At 43.0% G+C, this 21850-nt stretch overlaps 1 protein-coding gene across 5 annotated transcripts in view; it reads left to right on the plus strand.

The window, feature by feature from the left end:
* The window catches only part of dennd2b (DENN domain containing 2B), a 114503-nt gene that overhangs the window by 25692 nt on the left and 66961 nt on the right, over positions 1-21850 (plus strand). For 4 of the 5 annotated variants that reach the window (XM_061883228.1, XM_061883246.1, XM_061883219.1 and 1 more), the window contains exons 2-4: positions 8898-8996; positions 15795-17075; positions 17902-18047. In XM_061883228.1, coding sequence (XP_061739212.1) covers positions 8923-8996; positions 15795-17075; positions 17902-18047 — 1501 coding nt within the window. In that variant the 5' untranslated portion in view covers positions 8898-8922. Of the gene's footprint in view, positions 1-8897; positions 8997-11762; positions 12051-15794; positions 17076-17901; positions 18048-21850 lie in introns of those variants that run through there. The other variant, XM_061883254.1, reaches the window with a different exon arrangement.

Below are 21850 nucleotides of genomic sequence, written 5' to 3' on the forward strand. Positions count from 1 at the left end.
AAGGAAAAAACCCTTTTGTGTGAATGAGTGAGAATGAGTGTAAATGGGGAGGGAGGATTTTTGGGGTTGGTGCACTAATTGTAAGTGTATCTTGTGTTTTTTATGTTGATTTAATAAAAAATATTTTAAAAAACCAAACCAAAAAAAAACGTTTTTAATCCTTGCACAGTACATGTGTTGTTTACATTATAGTTTTTATAAAAATGTTTAAACAAAGCATATTTTAATAAAGGCATTTGCTTATTGTTTGAATTTGGGTGTAATTTATACACAGACCTTATTTTCACTTTTTGTCAGCTAAAGAGTATTACAGTTTGTTGTACACTCTGTGCTGGAAACAAAATGTAACTAATAAAGTAACTTGTAATCTAACTTAGTTATTTTAAAATACAGTAATCAGTGGGTCAGTTACTTTCTAAAGGAGTAATCAGTACTTTAGTGATATTATTTTTTTTAATTAACTATGGCAACACTGGTACCAGAGAAGGGTGAGTGATAAGCCTGAACGCATAACAAATTCCTTGGATTGACAAGCGATTTTTATCCAGTATATTTAGTATTTGTGACAAATATTGACATTTAAAAATGTGTTCTGTTAGACTGCTAACAGCAATATAAGCTACAGCAAGTGGTGTTCGTTATATTTTTTGGTTTGAAAAATATAGTGTGAAAAACCTGTGAGCAAGTCAATTCCAAAATCTAAAAACCCATGCATTCATTATACATTCTATGCCTGTCTCTATCCTCAACCTGTCCCAGTGCATCACAAAAAAACAAAGGTAATACTGAAATACTGAAACGTGGGTGTGGATCAGCATGAAGTCTGATGTCCTCACTGGCTTAATAGGTGGTTTGATCTTGAAAGAGATGAGGGTTTCTTACTTTGGAAAGTCTTTAAGACTTGTTGCCAATCTGCAGAAATTGAGGACCAGACCAACATGAAAAATTGAGTAGTTGAAGACAAATGAGGGAAGTGAAGTTCATTAAGAATGTCTGTGAGGCCCCACAATTTGCATTAAAAGACCATATGATAATTAGTTTGCAATGATGTGTTTTCATCTCCTCTCCTTTGTTTCTTGCAGCAAATAAAAGCAGTCTTTGTAATGTGTTAATGTAACGGTAGCAGCCTGATGGAGTGTGCAAATATCAGTACATTTCTGCATGTTGGGCGGGGTTAACTGAATATCAGATGATCTGTCAAACGTGACAGGATCAAGGACGCCTTGGCTCTCCTTTAAAAGACATTTAACTTAATAAAGTGTGTGTAACACACACATTCTAAGCTGATGAGACTTTTTTTCACCACTTCACTCTCTCAAAGAGATGCACGTGGAACACAAAGAGTCCCTTTGTGTAATATCTGATTGTTTCACAAAGACGCTGTTGTAGTCCTCCTTGATAAATAAGCTTGTTGCTGAGGGAAAACGTATTACCTTCTCCATACTTTTAAAACATGAGCATGGTTCAACCAGGAAAATAGGTTATTGTGATGATGCGAGTGGGGGAATTTTAATCTTCCATAAACGAGGTTGTCTTGCTAAAACAGAATTATTTTTTTTTGCGTTTTCCCATTCACGTCACTTTGTAAGGAACATCTTCATTACCACCTGGCTACCTGATATTAAAACTCTTTTGTACTCTTTATATATCTATATTTAGTATAGCCAGCTAGCAGATCATTCTGTCTGGGTTGATGATGAAATAAGAGTTATTCAGAGTGACAAATGACTTAAAATAATGATTGTTGGTTTTATACACTGCATTTGTACTCTGCCTTTTTGCCATCTTATTCATGCAATACTTTTGGCTCTAAACACAACGGGCAACCATTAATGCAAGCTTAAAGATTATTAACCAGAATGTCACTCTTTAGAATGTAGACCCCCAACAACGCTGAAGTGGTCAAAAAAATGCTCTTTGTGAGCATCCTACTTCCTAGGTCATAGAAGAAATACTTTGTGGATAAATGGATGGTCCCACTTCCAGTCCCTGGCAAAATACACTTTTTTAGGGTTTTCCTTCCAATTAACATAAGGAGGAGCGATCGTGGAAATAAGATGTAGAATTCAATCCAAATTAAGCATGTTTTAATTTTGATTTAGTTGACTATTCTGGAGTTGCTATTAAAAAATGCTGTGTGAAATGGAACTGTCAAACAGTGATAGAAATACGGATGGCTCCTAAAGCTTGTGTAAAATTTTGAATTTTAAATTTAAATTCCATTTATTTGAAATATTGAATTATGTCCATCCCACAGGATGTTGAATTGAAATTTTAATATTGAATTAAGGAAAGGAGAAGGGAAAAACTAACAGGAAGAATTTATCGCGTAAAACAAAGGTTTTGGCTTAAATACTAAACTTTTGTGCTGTCAAATGATACTATCCAAATGACAATTTTTTTCAATTTGACTAATCACATGTTTTTGAGCTGCATTGTGAGGGTCTGCTGGGAACGTCTGGCAGAGTCTCCTGTCAGACAAAGTTTCAATTCCCACCTCCGGAAGAACTTTGAACATGTCACGAGGGAGGTGCTGGACATTGAGTCCGAGTGGACCATGTTCCGCACCTCTATTGTCGAGGCGGCAGATCGGAGCTGTGGCCGCAAGATAGTTGGTGCCTGTCGGGGCGGCAATCCTAAAACCCCTTGGTGGACACCAGCGGTGAGGGATGCCGTAAAGCTGAAGAAGGAGTCCTATCGGGTCCTTTTGGCTCATAGGACTCCGGAGGCAGTGGACAGGTACCGACAGGCCAAGCGGTGTGCAGCTTCAGCGGTCGCGGAGGCAAAAACTCGGACATGGGAAGAGTTCGGGGAAGCCATGGAAAACGACTTCCGGACGGCTTCGAAGCGATTCTGGACCACCGTCCGCCGCCTCAGGAAGGGGAAGCAGTGCACTATCAACACCGTGTATGGTGCGGATGGTGTTCTGCTGACCTCGACTGCGGATGTTGTGGATAGGTGGAAGGAATACTTCGAAGACCTCCTCAATCCCACCAACACGTCTTCCTGTGAGGAAGCAGTGCCTGGGGAATCTGTGGTGGACTCTCCTATTTCTGGGGCTGAGGTCGCTGAGGTAGTTAAAAAGCTCCTCGGTGGCAAGGCCCCAGGGGTGGACGAGATCCGCCCGGAGTTCCTTAAGGCTCTGGATGCTGTGGGGCTGTCTTGGTTGACAAGACTTTGCAGCATCGCGTGGACATCGGGGGCGGTACCTCTGGATTGGCAGACCGGGGTGGTGGTTCCTCTCTTTAAGAAGGGGGACCGGAGGGTGTGTTCCAACTATCGTGGGATCACACTCCTCAGCCTTCCGGGTAAGGTTTATTCAGGTGTACTGGAGAGGAGGCTACGTCGGATAGTCGAACCTCGGATCCAGGAGGAACAATGTGGTTTTCGTCCTGGTCGTGGAACTGTGGACCAGCTCTATACTCTCGGCAGGGTTCTTGAAGGTGCATGGGAGTTTGCCCAACCAGTCTACATGTGCTTTGTGGACTTGGAGAAGGCATTCGACCGTGTCCCTCGGGAAGTCCTGTGGGGAGTGCTCAGAGAGTATGAGGTATCGGACTTTCTTATTGTGGCGGTCCGTTCCCTGTACGATCAGTGCCAGAGCTTGGTTCGCATTGCCGGCAGTAAGTCGAACACATTTCCAGTGAGGGTTGGACTCCGCCAAGGCTGTCCTTTGTCACCGATTCTGTTCATAACTTTTATGGACAGAATTTCTAGGCGCAGTCAAGGCGTTGAGGGGTTCCGGTTTGGTAACGGCAGGATTAGGTCTCTGCTTTTTGCAGATGATGTGGTCCTGATGGCTTCATCTGACCGGGATCTTCAGCTCTCGCTGGATCGGTTCGCAGCCGAGTGTGAAGCGACCGGAATGAGAATCAGCACCTCCAAGTCCGAGTCCATGGTTCTCGCCCGGAAAAGGGTGGAGTGCCATCTCCGGGTTGGGGAGGAGACCCTGCCCCAAGTGGAGGAGTTCAAGTACCTAGGAGTCTTGTTCACGAGTGAGGGAAGAGTGGATCGTGAGATCGACAGGCGGATCGGTGCGGCGTCTTCAGTAATGCGGACGTTGTACCGATCCGTTGTGGTGAAGAAGGAGCTGAGCCGGAAGGCAAAGCTCTCAATTTACCGGTCGATCTACGTTCCCATCCTCACCTATGGTCATGAGCTTTGGGTCATGACCGAAAGGATAAGATCACGGGTACAAGCGGCCGAAATGAGTTTCCTCCGCCGTGTGGCGGGGCTCTCCCTTAGAGATAGGGTGAGAAGCTCTGCCATCCGGGAGGAATTCAAAGTAAAGCCGCTGCTCCTCCACATCGAGAGGAGCCAGATGAGGTGGTTCGGGCATCTGGTCAGGATGCCACCCGAACACCTCCCTAGGGAGGTGTTTAGGGCACGTCCAACCGGTAGGAGGCCACGGGGAAGACCCAGGACACGTTGGGAAGACTATGTCTCCCGGCTGGCCTGGGAACGCCTCGGGATCCCCCGGGAAGAGCTAGACGAAGTGGCTGGGGAGAGGGAAGTCTGGGTTTCCGTGCTTAGGCTGTTGCCCCCGCGACCCGACCTCGGATAAGCGGAAGATGATGGATGATGGATGGATGGACATGTTTTTGGATTTGGATGAATCATGATAAATCACAGGTTATTATTTGCTTGTGTAATTTAAATTAACTTAAAATAATAGCCCAATATTTGGACACAAAGGCAATATTGTCAGAATTGTGATACAGGAACATTTATTTTTTATTTTTTATTTGAATTACTCAAAATTTGCTAACAGTTTTATCTTAAATCCATTCAGGGTGTATTTTGAAGTTAAATTCGTCAGCGAGCACAACAGTCAATCTCTTCACTCATCTTTGCATTTATGTATGCATTGGTAATGTTACCAGGGCCCCAAGGTAATGTAGGGTCCAAAAAAATGTTGTGATTAATCTGAGTATATACGGTACATGATTGTTGCGATATTTTTTGTAAATAATCCTATAAATTGACAGTTCGTACAATTTTGTTTAAATTAAACACAAATTCCCTCCATTTTGAATACTTGGATAAAGTAAAGCATTTCTTTGTAAATTACCGTATTTCCTTGAATTGTTGCTGGGGTGCAAATGAATTTAAAACCTCTTCTCACTCCTGCGCTTACCAAAGGCATGCGGTAAAAGTAAGCATGCACTAATTATTTTAAAACCTCTTCTCACTCCGGCACTTACCAAAGGCATGCAGTAAAAATTTGAGTGTGATGTAAGCTTGGACCTTAAATCCTACTGAATAGCTCTTAATCTTCTTCCCTTTATGCAATTTCAAATTACCGGTATTGTAATCAGCCTCCTCCATTTTGAAAATGATGACAGGGGAAGTGTCACCCGTGACGTCACGAGTTTGACCAGGCGGTAATAGTAAGCATGTGCTAATTATTTTGCGAAGCGAGTTTGACCTGGCAGTAATTCAAGGCAGGCACATACTATATGCCCTGCGGCAATTCAAGGAAATACGGTAAGCTTTTTAAAGCATTTTTCAACCATTTACCATAGGAGATCCTTTTACGCTTAATTGCTGATATAAATCATTTGCTGCAATTAAAAATGAATGTGCACAAATTTCAGACACAATATGTCTATGAAATATGTAGATATGTCAGTCATGTATAGAATGCTAAAAAGGATGATTCTGGAACACACCAAAATAATCAATAGAAATTTAATGGAATTTCAAATCTACATTGTTCAATTCGAATTTGAATTCAATTCTTAATTCAAATTTATGAAATTGTATAGAAGCCGTAGAAGTAAGTTTCATTTCAATTTGAAATATTGTACAATCCTGTTGGCTACGCTGCGCGTATGCATGTGTGTGCGTGTTTTTGCCACTATTCTTTTGCTGCTTGTAACCCACCAACCACATTCAAATGCTTATGATTTAGAACCCACTTGCATTTCCAGGATCCTACTGAACAAAAGCACAGCCTTCATCTCTATAATATCTAAACAAATGTCATGTTTAAACTTATCAATCAATCAATCAATCAATGAATCAATCAATGTCTATTCATATAGCCCTAAATCACAAGTGTCTCAAAGGGCTGCACAACTTAGTTTAATTACTTCTCATTACAGTAATCTGAATAAAATTAAGACACTGCATTGTATTACTCTGAGCAGCACGGTGGAACAAGGGTGAGTGCGTCTGCCTCACAATACGAAGGTCCTGAGTAGTCCTGGGTTCAATCCCAGGCTCGGGAGCTTTCTGTGTGGAGTTTGCATGTTCTCCCCGTGACTGCGTGTGTTCCCTCCGGGTACTCCAGCTTCCTCCCACTTCCAAAGACATGCACTGGGGATAGGTTGATTGGCAACACTAAATTGGCCTTAAAGTGTGAATGTGAGTGTGAATGTTGTCTGTCTATCTGTGTTGGCCCTGCGATGAGGTGGCGACTTGTCCAGGGTGTACGCAGCCTTTCGCTCGATTGTAGCTGAGATAGGCACCGGCGCCCCCTACGACCCCAAAGGGAATAATCGGTAGAAAATGGATGGATGGATGTATTACTCTTAACAATTGCAGTTATGCGAGGAATTTAGAACACTGGGATGTCCTGATTTTTACAGGATTGTAGGTAACAAAGTAATCATCCATTAGGAATAACTAAAAAGTGCTATCTTATTGTCAAAATGCTTGTCGTGGCAGTCTAATTCATTGTCGTTATAATTCCAATTTAAATTGTTCATTTTGTTGAATGGTATTGTAAATAAGAATCTTAAGATGCTTCAAATTTTTATTTTTGGCGTTTGCTGATGAAAAGTGACATTAGTGATTTAGTGGTCAAGTAACACCAGTCAGGATATAATAGGGGGATATAAATCCATCCATCCATTTTCTACCGCTTGTCCCTTTCGGAGTTGCGGGGGTGATCTACTATATTCAAATAACTTTTTTGCAAGGTACTGTAGTTGTATTTCCAACTAGATACTGTTTACGGTGTGGGATTTTGCGATTGAAGATACGATCAGAGCTCAGGAAGTCATCTGGCTAACGCCTCGTTGTTTACACAGAAAAGTCCATCCTGGGCCTCTGTGACCCACTGATTGTAGCTCTTTGAAAATAACAAAGTCATTTAAACATTGTTTCAAGCTTCAAATAACAACTGTGTGAGAGCTGGCATTATTGTAAATGTCTGTAACTTAATTATTCCAGCACTTACCATTTTTGTATATAATCTTTATAATTATAGACAAATACACCTGCACTTTTGTACTTTTAACCTTGAAAATGTTACCTGCATTTCTCAATTGTATGTCTGTTGTAAAGCCAGCATATGGTTTGTTTCGCAATCAAATCATTTACGGACTATTTTTTTTTTTTGACAATTTCAATTATCTATGATTGACTGTCAGGCAGCCCTGTGTCGCAGTGATTAGTGTTCGTGCCTCACAGCGAGAAGGTCCTGGGTTTAATTCTCGTCTTACACGTTCTCCCTGTGACTGTGTCAGTTCTCTCTGGGTACTGTGGCTTCCTCCTATCTCCAAAGACATGCACCAGGGGATAAGTTGATTGCCAACACTAAATTGACGCCAGTGTGTGAATGTTAGTGTAAATGTTGTTTGTCTATCTGTGTTGGCCCTGCGATGAGGTGGCGACTTCTCCAGGGTGTACGCTGTCTTCCGCTCGAGTGCAGTTGGGATAGGCTTCAGCACCCCTGCGGCCCCAAGAGGGACAAGCGGTAGAAAATAGATTGATGGATTGACAGGCGATCCAGCGTGTTGTCTTATTGAAGTCAGCAGAGGCTGGTAAAGATGATGGATGGATTTGAATATCAGTTTTCTGTAGCATCATGCATTAAACTCAGGATTTAATGGGAGTTCCACAAAAATAGTAATGACACACCATGCACCATCCCCTCAGCCAATTCCACAGTCACAGGAAATAACTGACAGCAGGAATGCTCCCTCGCTCTTTTCATTTGTCTCCATAGGACTGGTCCAACTTGTATGATTGTCCGGCTTTCTCATACAGCAACTTTTTGTAAACTTGCCATGCCATGCGCCATCAAGTACCCTCCATTTTTTATTTTTAAGGATTGACAATTGACCTCATGCTCCAGAGCAATGGCTTTTGAGCATTCTGGAGAGGGTCTCATATATTAGGAAATGTGATTTTCCATGAGTAATGGCCTCTTGTCTGAGCATAAAGGGAGGCACTTGATAGCGTGGAATGCTGCTGCTGCTTCACAGATATCCATCTATACATAAAAAATATGAGGAATTTTGTGTTTACATTTAATGCGCTAGAATGCATTTTAATTGTGTTCAGAATCAGCTACTTGGGTAACAGCTGACAATAATGTTTTTCTCATTCATTGTTGTAATGTCACAGTGCATTAAACAGTGTTAATGTTGAGCGTTCATGTACTTCAATGGGGGAGCATTGAGTGGGTTGTTCCACTGGAGCCAAACTAGACAATCATTGGTAAATGCTCATCTTTGTCCCACCCATCGGATGCTCAGCAACTCTGGAAGTATATGAAAAATGTGCTCGGCCTCGGATGTCCTGGACGCAGAGCTTCTGCATTATGATTGGACGATCTGTCTGAGGCTGAATCCCCTTTTGATTGACAGCAAAATCAGCGATTCAGCAATCTTGAAATATAAACCACTGCCAGAGCATTTTTCAAGTTTCATTGCCTCGTTTTGAGTTGATATGGAGAATTTATTATCCTCTAAGTGATGTTTTCTTTGTTTGAATATAGCATCTTTATGTCTGATCTGTTATTGGAGACTCAACTTGTGTTTACAGAGTAGCTGAAAATGAGCTTCCTCTACTTGAAAGAACAGCAGCCACCACTACTATCTTTCTTGTTGTTCTTTGCCTTGTCACTATATCATTTTAGTAAAGTTATTTTGTTTGTTCTTCAGGTGAGTGGGCGGTGTGCAGGCAAGCATGACCGCCAACAAGAGTCCAAAGGCTGTGCCTCATGCGGGAGAGGGTAAAGCACCACCAGACACCCACGACAGGTCAGTCAGTGATCCTTGGGATAGTCCCGGGCATCTTTTTCCGCTTATGTTTCATGATTTTATTTTTAATAACTGTGTTTTGGTTGTAATTGAATGAATGTGTGCTTGTCTCCAATTGTCAATCCTAAGAAAGACTTTTAACTACTGAATGTCCTAGATTGTGAACTAGGACCCCATACATCTAGCGAGCTGCAGCTTGTGTTAGCATGCTGTGAGCTGCCAGCTGCCTGTTTGACAAAAGACACAAACCCAAGGAGTGATACTGGATATCTTGCCTTGCTTGTCCTGTCATTCTTCCACCCATTTTGCGAACAGGAAGATAATGTTTATATTACTTTTACTATTACTTTTTTTTTTTGCTCAGTCAAATGTAATGGTGATACTATTGGAGTTTACAGTTTTAGCAAAGCCGCTGCCATTAGTTGCTATACTACATGCTGGTAATTGATGATCGTACGAGTTTACGCTCACTGCTAGTGCACTTATCATGCTGGAGCCATGGGTTTGAGTCTGGGCCTGTGTGTGATTACAGACTGAGTCAGTGGTGGTTGAGGCACAAGGTAATATTTCATCAAGTGCAGAACTTTTTACCTTGTTCTGTCCATATATACTTGCATTATAAACTTGGCTTGCTTGAAGTGGCAAACCACGCTGAATGGAATTATATGGCTCGGTAAGATGTGGTTGCCAAATCTGCACACACTTTGCATTTAAAGTTTACATAAGCAAAAATATTTTTCTGAATTGGTCAGAGCATTTGTCACATGCTTTTCCTCACCAAAATCTTAAAATAATGTTAAACAGTGCAGGAATACTTTTCCTCACCAAAATCTTAAAATAATGTTAAACAGTGCAGTTATTTTGTTCAGCCATGTGTAAACAATGAAAACACATTTTAACTAGATGTTGTGTCCACTGTGTGCCATCTATGTTCTATACAGTTTATCAGGCTCAAAGCAGAGCCTGGATTAGGGTGAACAGGGTACTACACCTTTGGCTTACCACCAGGCAACTACAGGGTAAAAGTGCATTGAAAGGAAATTGATCCCATATCATCCGCACAAAATTCCGCTACAGTATGTAAATCAGAATTATATTTCTACCTATTGATATCTGGTTGATCTGCCCACCCTTAATGTGTAACTTTTGCCTACATTGTGCATCCATTTCTGGTTTCATGGTCTTTATCACATTGTTCTCATCTTTTTCCCACCCTTCAGTGGTGACATATTCTTTTACATTTTTTTTGTATCTGTAAAACAGTATATCCACTGTTCTTCGCTGCTAAGGAAGGCGGGTTCCATTTTGACACAGGTCTAAAATCTCCCCATTCTTTCATTGAAATGAGAAAATATGTCGTTATTTAACAACTCAAACAGTAAACTTCTAGTTTGTTGTGATTAAGTTAATTAACTACATTTAAACTGGCCTATGGAATGAGTGAGTTTTTGTGGTAACTTCTTAAACATTCCCGTTATTATTTACCCTCTGCTTTTCTCTGGCTTCCCATGGTAGACACATGGTTTCGTAGTTTTGTTTGGAAAGTTTAGAAGAATTGGTCAAACTTAATTCAGAATACATTCTTCTACAATCCCCCTTTGACTCCATTGCAACATGTCATGTGTTGGCTCTGATTGAGGTCTTCATTAAGCATAACACAAACGTTAGCATCATCTAGGTCCGCGGGCGAATTGCGGCCAGCAAGACGTTATTTTGCGGCCCCCCACTTAATATGAAAGTTTAATGTTAGTGCGGCCCGCAAGTTTTATATGAATGGCGCTTGACAATGTTGTTATTTGGGTCCAAAATGGCTCTCTTAACGTTCTGGGTTGCCTACCCCTGCGTTAGTGGAAAAGCGGCAAATGAGTGAAAGCGACAGACGTTGCCATGTAGATGAGGGTTTTTTTACGTGCCTGGCTGCAGTTACACCGCGACACCTGTCCATCAGTAATAACAGTCCCCGATAACCTGGACTTGTTCAAACCGTTATTTGTTTTTTTAATTGTTTAATATGCGTTTCCTCACAGGATGAACACTACATATATTTCTATATGACGCCGGATAACACTCCCGGAGCCGCCACTTTTTTGCGCTCGCTATCCCTGTACTTTCCCGGCTATTACCCGCTGACCGCCGTGTTGCTGTAGGAAGGAAAAGCGGAACGGCGCACATTGCAGAAATATCATTATTTTCCGTGCGTTGGCCAAATAAAAATATATTCCACAACCCCAAACATGTCTTTGTCAAAGCCTGCAGTGAAGAGAGGGTTTAGTGATGTGCAAAGACAATTCCAGGAAAAGTAGGAGATGCAGTATTTCTTTGTTGAGCACAGGGGCACCCCGACGAGTCTTATTTGCACAGACAAAGTTGCGGGGCACAAGGGATACAATTTGAAACGTCATTATACAACTAGACATGCTGAGGAGTATGCAAACATTGTTTTTAAGAAATCTTTTCTTGTGGCCCAGACTCTGTGTCCAGTGGCCCCCAGGTAAATTGAGTTTGAGACCCCTGATCTAGGTCAATTCATGGTTGATTTTGCATGACAAGGCAGTTTAATTGTTTCACATTTTATGGTTGCTTAAGGGCGGTAAGATGAGATATAGTCATCATTATTGCAGTGAGCAGGTTTCAGTGTGTTGCAAGAGTCTCCCACCCTGGAGCATGAGGATCAAAACCAGGGTAGAGTAGACAGGTGTGAGTCGAGATTTGTCCCAACCTGCATTATTGGATCATAGTTTCACAGCTCCCAGTTTCCTCCCCCTATGTTGCTTGTTATTTTTACCAGAGTTGTGACATCACATCTCCTAACGCATCCCATTTGCAGTGCTTATCCTGCTTTCAAGTCGTGACAAAGTTTCTGAACTTTTATGAAGTGTAAAGCGTCTTGTCTACAGGGAAAGTTTGTCTTGCTACGGAAACCTACTGAGGCATAGTGAGAAGTTATGTGAGAATGGTCAGATCAGCGCTGATCTTGGGATTAGCATCTAGTATCGTTTAACTTCAAGGATCACAAAGCGTTGGACAAGACAAGATTGAAAGGGAGCCTGACAGGTAAAACAGATGTCTAAATCTTAACAACTTTGACTGTGTGAGGTGTCCTGAAATATTATCTGGAAAAATCCACACTGTTAATAATAGTATTGCTACTACTACTACTACTACTACTACTACTACTATTAATAACAATGATAGTAATAATATTAATGATGATAATATATAACGCCAAGTAACAAAGTGGATATTTTCTAAACCTTAATTTCACCCTCAAAATAGTTGGCTGTGGTTATTCGAGGAATTACCAGACATAATGTTGGTAGCTCATTTGACTTTCGGCTGTGGTTTATTACTGTTACATATAAGTGATGTGGTATTGGCTGCATTTCTATCGAATGTTGTTGTCAACATTATTGAAAAACTGCAAAACTGAGTGTGTAGCAGGAGAATGAATGGGGAAGCGATTGTATTTTATTGTGGCCCTGTCTACAAAGACACCACCCTTCAACACCTTTCCATATAAGACATGGTGCAAGGTGTTAGATTGATGATGTTTAGTATATCTGCTGTTAGATCAGTATTTATATTTCCTTCAGGCTCCTTTCTGAGCTGCCACCTTATCGTGGTAGATGAGTTTGCGTGTCCCAATGATCCTAGGAGAGGTCTTAGGTGAGGGATCAGACAAAAGAGCAGCTGGAAGACCTTAATGGAAGTGAAAAAACAAAGACTCAGATTTCCCTCTCCCGTACACGAGTTCCGGGGCCCTCCTCTGGAGCAAGACATGTAGGTGGGGCACGATGGCGAGCGCCTGTCCCCATGGCACAGCCCATAGAGGCAACGTGGGTCCCCCCTCCAATGAGCTTACCACTCGTAGGAGGGGCCACAGAGGTCGGGTGCAGTGTGAACTGGACGGCAACCGAAGGCAGGGCACTTGGCGGTCCAATCCTCGGCTACATAAAACAAGCTCTTGGAACGTGGACCGTCACCTCGCTGGTGGGAAAGGAGCCTGAGCTGGTGCGAGAGGTGGAAAAGTTCCGCCTACATATAGTTGGACTCCCTTCAATGCACAGCAAGGGCTCTGGAACCAGTTCTTTCGAGAGGGGCTGGACTCTCTTCCACTCTGGCATTGCACACAGTGAGAGGCGACGGGCTATTCTTGTTGCCCCCCCCCCCACGGCTCAAAGCCTGCACGTTGGAGAGGGTAGCTTTCCTGCGCCTTCTGGTGGGGGGACGGGTCCTGACTGTTGTTTGTGCTTACGCACCAAACAGCAGCTCAGAGCACCCACACTTTTTGGATTCCCTCGAGGGAGTACTGGAGAATGCTCCCTCAGGTGATTCCCTTGTGCTACTAGGGCACTTCAACGCTCATATTGGCAGCGACAGTGAAATCTGGAGAGGCGTCTTTGGGAAGAATGGTGTTTTGTTATTGGACTTTTGTGCTCGTGACAGATTGTCCATACTAAAAACAATGTTCAAACATAAGGGTGTCCATACGTGCACATGGGACCAGGACACCCTAGCCCGCAGTTCCATGATCAACTTTGTAGTTGTCATTGGATTTGCAGTGACATCTTTTGGAAATTTGGGTGAAGAGAGAGTCGGAGCTTTCTACCGATCACGGCCATTGTGGTGAGTTGGCTCCGATGGTGGGGTAGGATGCCAGACAGACAGACCTGGCAGGCCTAAACGCATTGTGAGGGTCTGCTGGGAATGTCTCGCAGAGTCTCCTGTCAGAGAGAGTTTCAATTCCCACCTTCGGAAGAACTTTGAACATATCTTGAGGGAGGCGCTGGATATTGAGTCTCAATGGACCATGTGTCCGTACCTCTATTGTCGAAGCGGCCGATTGGACCTGTGGCCGCAAGGTGGTTGGTGCCTGTCGGTAATCCTAGAACCCGCTGGTGGACACCAGCGATGAGGGATGCTGTCAAACTGAAGAAAAATTCATATCGGGTCCTTTTGGCTCATGTCACTCCTGAGGCAGCGTACAGGTACCGATAGGCCAAGAGGTGTGTGGCTTCGGCGGTCATGAAGGCAAAAACTCGAACATGGGAGGAGTTTGGGAAAGTCATGGAAAATTAATTCCGGACAGCTTCGAAACGGTTCTGGACCACCATATTCCGCCTCAGGAAGGGGAAGCAGTGCACTGTCGACACTGTGTAGAGTGAGGATGGTGCGCTGACCTCTACAGCAAATGTTGTGGATTGGTGGAGGGAATACTTCAAAGACCTATTCAATCCCACCAACACGTCCTCCTTTGAGGAAGCAGTGCCTGGGGAATCTGTGGTGGGCTCCCCCTTTTCTAAGGTTGATGAGGTTCCCGAGGTAGTTAAAAAGCTTCTCGGTGGCAAGGCCCTGGGGGTGGAGGACACCCGCCCGGAGTTCCTTAAGGCTTCGGATGCTGTAGGTCTGTCTTGGTTGACCAGGCTATGCAATATTGTGTAGACCAGGGCCGGTACCTCTGGATTGGCAGACCGGGGTAGTGGTTTCTCTCTTTGAGAATGGGAACTGGAGGGTGTGTTCCAACTAACGTGGGATCACACTCCTCAGCTTTCCCGGTAAGGTTTATTCAAGTGTACTTGAGAGGAGGCTACGCTGGATAGTCAAACCTTGGAAAAGTGTGGTTTTCATCCTGGTCGTGCAACTGTGGACCAGCTCTATACTCTCGGCAGGGCCCTTGAGGGTTCATTGGAGTTTTCCCAACCATTCTACATGTGCTTTGTGAACTTGCAGAACACCCTTTGACCGTGTACCTCGGGAAGTCCTGTGGGGACAGATCAGAGAGTATGAGGTATCGGACTATTTTATTGTGGCGGTCTGCTCCCTGTATGATCAGTGTCAGAGCTGGGTCCGCATTGCGGGCAGTAAATTGAACCCATTTCCAGTAAGGGTTGGACTATACCTAGGCTGCCCTTTGTCACCGATTCCGTTTAAAACTTTTATGGACAGAATTTGTAGGCGCAGTCAAGGCGTTGAGGGGGTCCGGTTTGGTGGCTGCAGAATTAGGTCTCTGCTTTTTGCAGATGATCTGGTCCTGATGGTTTCATCTAGCCAGGATCTCACTGGATCGCTTCGCAGCAGAGTGTAGAGCGACTGGCATGAGAATCAGCTCCTCCAAGTTCGAGTCCATGGTTCTCGCCCGCAAAAGGGTGGAGTGCCATCTCCGGGTTGGGGAAGAGATTTTGCCCCAAGTTGAGGAGTTCAAGTACCTTGGAGTTTTGTTCCGGGAAGAGTGGATCATGAGATTGACAGGCGGATCGGTGCGGCATCTTCAATCATGTGGACACTGTATTGATCCGTTATGGTAAAGAAGGAGCTGAACTGGAAAGCAAAGCTCTTAATGTACCGGTCGATCTACGTTCCCATCCAAGTCTGATCAGTAGAAGGCCACGGGGAAGACCCAGGACACGTTGGGAAGACTATGTCTCCTGGCTGACCTGGGAACGCCTCGGGATTCCCCAGGAGAAGCTGAATGAATTGGCTAGGGAGAGGGAAGTCTGGTCTTCTCTGCTTAGGCTGCTGCCACTGCTACCCGACCTCGGATAAGCGGAAGAAGATGAATTGATGGATAGACCACCTGCAGGACTAAAATGGGACATTACAGATCACAACTTGTAAATTCAAAGTTTCAGGACTCTTTGTAAACGCATCAACCATTCTCCACAGTCCCAACAGTTTTCTGCTCAGTTTCTCAGAAGTACAGTGATACATACAATAAACTAACAGTTTCTGATGGTCTGTGCCCTGTGCTCTTGTAAATATGTATTTAAATAATCAGTGTTTTTTACTTTTTTCTTTTAGGTGTCAGTCTTCATCCCCGTGTCCTGTTCTATCCTGCGCCCAGGGTCAGAGCCAGCCACCTCTTCTTGGCGACGGGAATAACTATATGAAACAGAGCAGATACGCAAGGACTGACGGGCGATTCTTGGCACGTGCTGGCTGGAACAGCAAAACCAAAACTTTTAATAGTGGGCCACCCTTTTCAAGTCCCATTGAATCCCAAGCCCGTCTTACAAAGTCCAAGAGTATTAGTTGCCTGGACAATCGTCTTTCCATTTATAAGCCTCCAAATCAAGCCAAGGTGTGTAAGGAAGGCCAAAACTCTCAGGAGCAAAAAGAGAACCAAGGCTGTCCTCCTCCAAGTGAGGGACTTAATGGTAAACCCCTGAGTTGGAGTACACTTTCGCTAGGATCTTTTGCCAACCAAGGCAACAAGCGACCCCTTTCCACCACCTCGCCCTTAACTGGTGTTCTTTCCACTACAGTCCGCAAGAAGATTTCAGAATGGGAGTGCAGAAGGGTGTCTCTGCCTAGGATGAGCTTGTGCCTGGATAAAAGACCAGGACGAGAACGTATAGGGGGCAGCGAGGGCTGCCCAAGCTTGCTGTCATCCCCCTGCAGCGAAAAAACATTTGACTTTAAGGGGGTTCGCAGAATGAGCACAGCTTTCTCAGAATGCTCCTACACAGAAACGGAGGAAGAGGAAGGGGTTTCTGACAAAGATGGCTTAGGCCGCTTCCAGAAACGGATAAGCAAGACGGAATCTTCGGGGACATTTGTCCGCTCCCTGTCTGCTCGTAAGGAGACCTCGGCGGTCCTTAACAGGATACAAAAAATAGAGCAATCTCTGAAGGAGAATCCTAGCCCATCTCCTCCACGTTATCTAAGCAATTGCTATGCTCCAGACAAGACGAGACAAAAATCGTTTGTGATTGGTGAGGACTTTGACAGCACATGCACCAGCAAGCGCAGCAGTGTTTGTTCCGTGGCTACTGAACCAGATGTTGTTTTGGTGCCTGATAAGCTCACTAAACTCAGGCAACGGTTTAGTGTAAGTTCAGTCAGGTCTGAGAGCCCTGAACCACTCAGCCAACAGACATGTGCCGGACCCCCAGTCAACCCCTTACCTAAACCTAAACGCACTTTTGAGTATGATTCCAAGCGGGATCAGAAAGGCACATTGTCAGCAAATGGACTACCTCCAGCCTGTGAGTCTCCACCACCTCTGCCCTCGACCCCTGCACCAAGCACAACGCGAATGGAAAAGTGTGTGGCCAGCACTCTCATCCGAGGCCAGAACAGGTGAGATGAGGATCCTTTACATGTGTATTCCTATTCATTGACATACAACAAATTAGAATGTAAGTATAATACACTGTTTGTTTCGTTCTTATAAAGCTTCCATCAAAGTAAACAGCATTTGATGAAAAGCTATGCCCATGCTTCATACTGTGACATGGTGTTTAGCATATACTGTATATCTTACCTTTAAATCTCTTGGTTTTGTCTTTAATTTGCTGACTTTACTTACCCTTTTCCATACATTTTAGCGAAGAACACCTATTTATTTAAAGATAAAAACATTAGTCAATGTAATTGAAACAACTTTTACCAACAACCTATTTACCCGAGGGTGGGTTTTTGCATTCGTGGACAACTTTTGCATCTTTTAACCCCACCTCTCAGGATTGGATGTCCTCAGTTGAGAGGGTGTTGCCTTCCAAATTGCCCTAAAGTGAAATTGTGATGAAAATTGTCGACTGTGTTTAACATTCCTGTTGTTCGAGCAATTTCAGATCAAGCCTAAAAGCCATAAGTTTTCAGCAGTACCATGAATGTAGATCATATCACTAATGTGCCTCTGTGTCTATGTGTGTACCAATGTGCGAGGAATACTCATGAATAGAAGTAAGCATCCTCATGGTTGCTTGCCACTAATTAGGGATTTCCTCTGGCATTTACCAAGTATGTGCTGATTCAGGGTTGTTGAATAATTTGTGCAGTTAGTACTAAATGTTAAGCTTGTCTGCCAACTGTGACGACTGTACAGAGATTGAAGCTGAAATCTTTTTTTTGTACAATATCTATTTATCATAGATAATTTTTATTTACTTTCTTGTTTTTTTAGAGAATCATATGAGTCGGAGGATGCTACCTGCCTGCTGTCGTCATACACATCCTCACCTGCAGAGAATGGCACACTAACCACAGAAATGCAGAGTCAATCCAATTCCAAAAGCACTTTAGAGGAGAATGCATACGAAGACATTATTGGTAAGCATAATTGCACAAAGGAGATCCTCAGGATCTCATTAAATGTTTTTGTAATTGCACTTATAATATATAATGGATACTATGTGAAGACATGATTGACAGTATTGTTTTTGATATAAGTAAATATTCTCAACCTAAGTTGTTAGATATTAGTAAGATGTACAAACTGCATGGTTGTAGAAATTATATGCACTATATATGTTTTCTAAAAGTCTGATTGGAGAAAAACCCTTTTGATTGGATATGTATCGTAGAACAGGATGGGCCACCTTCACCGCAGCCTCTCTCCAGGTGTGGTGAAAAGCCGATGTATCAGCTTGGAAGAGTGAAACACAGAGGAGCCCTCAATGACCTGAGCGTGACAAAATATATATATGTGGTTGCCATTTAATGATTAAGATGATGATTACCAATGTGTGGTTAAAAAGACCAGAAATGTTTTGTGGTTAAACTAAAATTCACAATAGACGGATATCACATCAATAACTTAGATTTTACATTTGCCCATGAAAAAAAAACCAAAGTTGAGGGATATTTTGTAAGGATGTTGAGGAGCTGACTGTACAGTAAACTGCACTGATTCATTACATGTGAGATCATTATTACATGAAATGCTGAATGTTGAAGCCAAATTCCTTTCCACTAGCAAATGCCCCCAGGCCTTCTGCCCATTCCCATTGTCAGCCCCCATGGGCATACTTACTGTGCTGGAAATGTGTGTCAGTGTGAGTCAAGGCTGGCGTAGACGTTCATGGATACTGTGTCCCATGATGAAACTTGAATGATTAGTGCTCTTTGAAATTGAAATACATGCAAAATGTTGTGATATGCGGCTATAATGTTATATTATTTCTTTATGTTGTTTTTGACTCACTGCTCGGTTTATTGATGCTGAGCTGAGGATGTGCTGTATTATAAAGCATGACTGATTTTCACTGAAATCCCTACAAAGGTCCTATTGTTTTTCAAGTTGTCTAAACGTTGAGGCATAGCGTGGCCATTTGCCAATTTGAGGGCTGTTTTAAAAGAGATCTGCATCACCACTTTTTTTGTTGTGTTTTATAGGCCAATTCATCCTTTTTGGAAGAGGGCTATCTGTGGGCCAATAAGCAGCAGTTGTTTGAGGACAGCTACATTAGGCATCACAGAGGCTTTGCTAGCTTGGTCTGTGTTTAGTTTTGATGTGAACATTAGATTGCAAGTTAACCGTGACCAAAGCTGCCATCTTAAAGTTGCATTGGTAAGAAAAGTGGGCCAGACAAGCACAATTTATTTATCACGTGTCAATGAAGTAATAGTTCAGCGGTTGATGAATCAGACATTTTACGACACTGATGCTATGATTCAGATGTCTGTGATGTCAACCTTGATCGGGTTCAACGACACAGCAATGTGTTACTGTCACAACGTACTTTTTTGCTCATACTCATGCGAACACATCTGGCAGAAGGTTTGGAACATACACAAAATCGGATTGCACTAGTTGTATCTAGCCTGTAATTCTGTTATGTTGTAGACACTGAAACTATTACATGTAACTCAGAGTCCATCCATCCATCCATTTTCTACCGCTTATTCCCTTTTGGGGTCGCGGGGGACGCTGTTGCCTATCTCAGCTACAATCGGGCGGAAGGCGGGTTACACCCTGGACAATTCGCCCCCTCATTGCAGGGCCGTAACTCAGAGTCATTCCAGGGAGAATCGGTTCAGGAAGGACAAAATGAATTGTGTGTGTGCTGCTTCTGCCATATGAGCAACTAGAGTTCTGTACTGTGTGTGGCGTGTCCATTTCATAAGGTAAGGGGATACAGTCATCATAGTTTGTTCAGTGCCTCTCCCTGGCCAGCGCTTCCATTTTGTATAGATGTACAATCACAGAGTGGAGTTGAGGTGTGTCCACTGTCTGCATTATACTGTGGATTAGAGAGCAGTAGATAAGTACCCTGCAGTACATTAGCTGCTTCACAGATATATAATTTTCCCAGCAGGCTCTCATTACAGCGCTGCTTCATTTTATTGGAGTTTCTACTCAGCATGGGGTCATGGTGGACTTCCTTATTCTGATCCACCACTTGGCCGATAGTAGAAATTTACTCTGTGACACAGCAGTACCATACTTTGTCTTTGTCGTCACCTTTTTCCCAGTTTAAAAATTAATCGTGTAAATAACTTAACAGCTCTGGCTGTAGGTTAATGGTAAACGCACTCGACACACACTCATTGTTTGACATCCTGAGTCCATAGCGTTTCCCCTCGGGAAGTCACCAACACAGCTATTTTCTAGCTGTATTATTTTCCTTTTCCTTTGTCAGATAACATTGCTTGTCTTCCTTTTAAAGATGCTACGTCTCAAATTCAAAACAAATTGGCACCAATCCATCTTGTCTCCTATTACCACTTTACATGTCTAGACGCAGAACTACTACCGATATATCGCAGAGAGGCAGTAATTCTACTTTGAGCTAACTACACACATTTGTGCGCCTCATCTTGGATATAAAGCTAAAGCCACAGTGGCAAATAGTAGTGATCTTTGTAAATGAGTGATGGACGCAGTGACAAACCCGTTAAAGGGGAATTGTACTTTTTTTTTGTCTTATAATTCATCCATCCATCCATTTTTGTAACGCTTGTCCCTTTCTGGGTAGCGGCGGGTGCTGGAGCCTATCTTAGCTGCATTCGGGCGGACGGCGGTTTACACCCTGGACAAGTCGCCACCTCATCACAGGGCCCACACAGATAGACAGACAACATTCAAACTCTAGGTCCAATATTCACAATCATTATAACAGACTTGACAATGGATGTAATTTTGTTAATGCATTCTAAATAGTAAATAAATGGAATCAAAAGTCCGCTTACAATGAAGCCTGTGAAAGCTGCTCAATTCTGCCAATAAAGCCTTTAAAAAAACATCCGAACATTTTCATTAAAGGGGATGTTTGCAACATTCACACGGATGCTTAGAGGGCGCCAACTTTCCAATGTATTTTACACAGTGTGTCCCGCCCTCTCTCGGCTCCTTGTATGGGTGACACTTTAACGCGCATTAGTGTTGTTGGCTAATGATATCAATTTGAAAGCTAGCGTTAGCTATCATTCAATGTATTTTTATTTTCTATCTTTAAAAACAACATGACTGCACATTTTTCATTCTGTGTGCACGTGCTCCTTGCACCTATGTGCTTACGAGAACGGGTGTAAACACCAACTAATGGTAACATAAGCTAGCCAGCGGTATTTTTATATTTTTTATTTCAAACATGTTACTGTGAGGATGTTGCAAACAGCACCTTTTAGGTTTCATATACAAAATCCAAAACCGGTGAAGTTGGCACGTTGTATAAATTGTAGATAAAAACAGAATACAAATATTTGCAAATCTTTTTCAACCTATATCCAATTGAATACACTGCAAAGAAAAGATACTTAACGTTCCAACTGGTAAACGTTATTGGTTTTTGCAAATATTAGCTCATTTGGAATTTGAAGCCTACAACATGGTTCAAAAAGCTGACACAAGTGGCAACAAAGACTGCGAAAGTTGAGCAATGCTCTTCAAACACTTATTTGGAACATCCCACAGGTGAACAGGTTAATTGGGAACAGGTGGGTGCCATGATTGGGTATAAAAGCAGCTTCCATGAAATGCTCATGTCATTCCCAAACAAGGATGGTGCGAGGGTCACACTTTTTGAACAAATCAATCAATCAATCAATGTTTACTTATATAGCCCTAAATCACTAGTGTCTCAAAGGGCTGCACAAACCACTACGACATCCTCGGTAGGCCCACATAAGGA

The sequence above is a fragment of the Nerophis ophidion genome, linkage group LG02 (genome assembly GCF_033978795.1).
Source record: "Nerophis ophidion isolate RoL-2023_Sa linkage group LG02, RoL_Noph_v1.0, whole genome shotgun sequence".
Taxonomy (NCBI): Eukaryota; Metazoa; Chordata; class Actinopteri; order Syngnathiformes; family Syngnathidae; genus Nerophis; species Nerophis ophidion.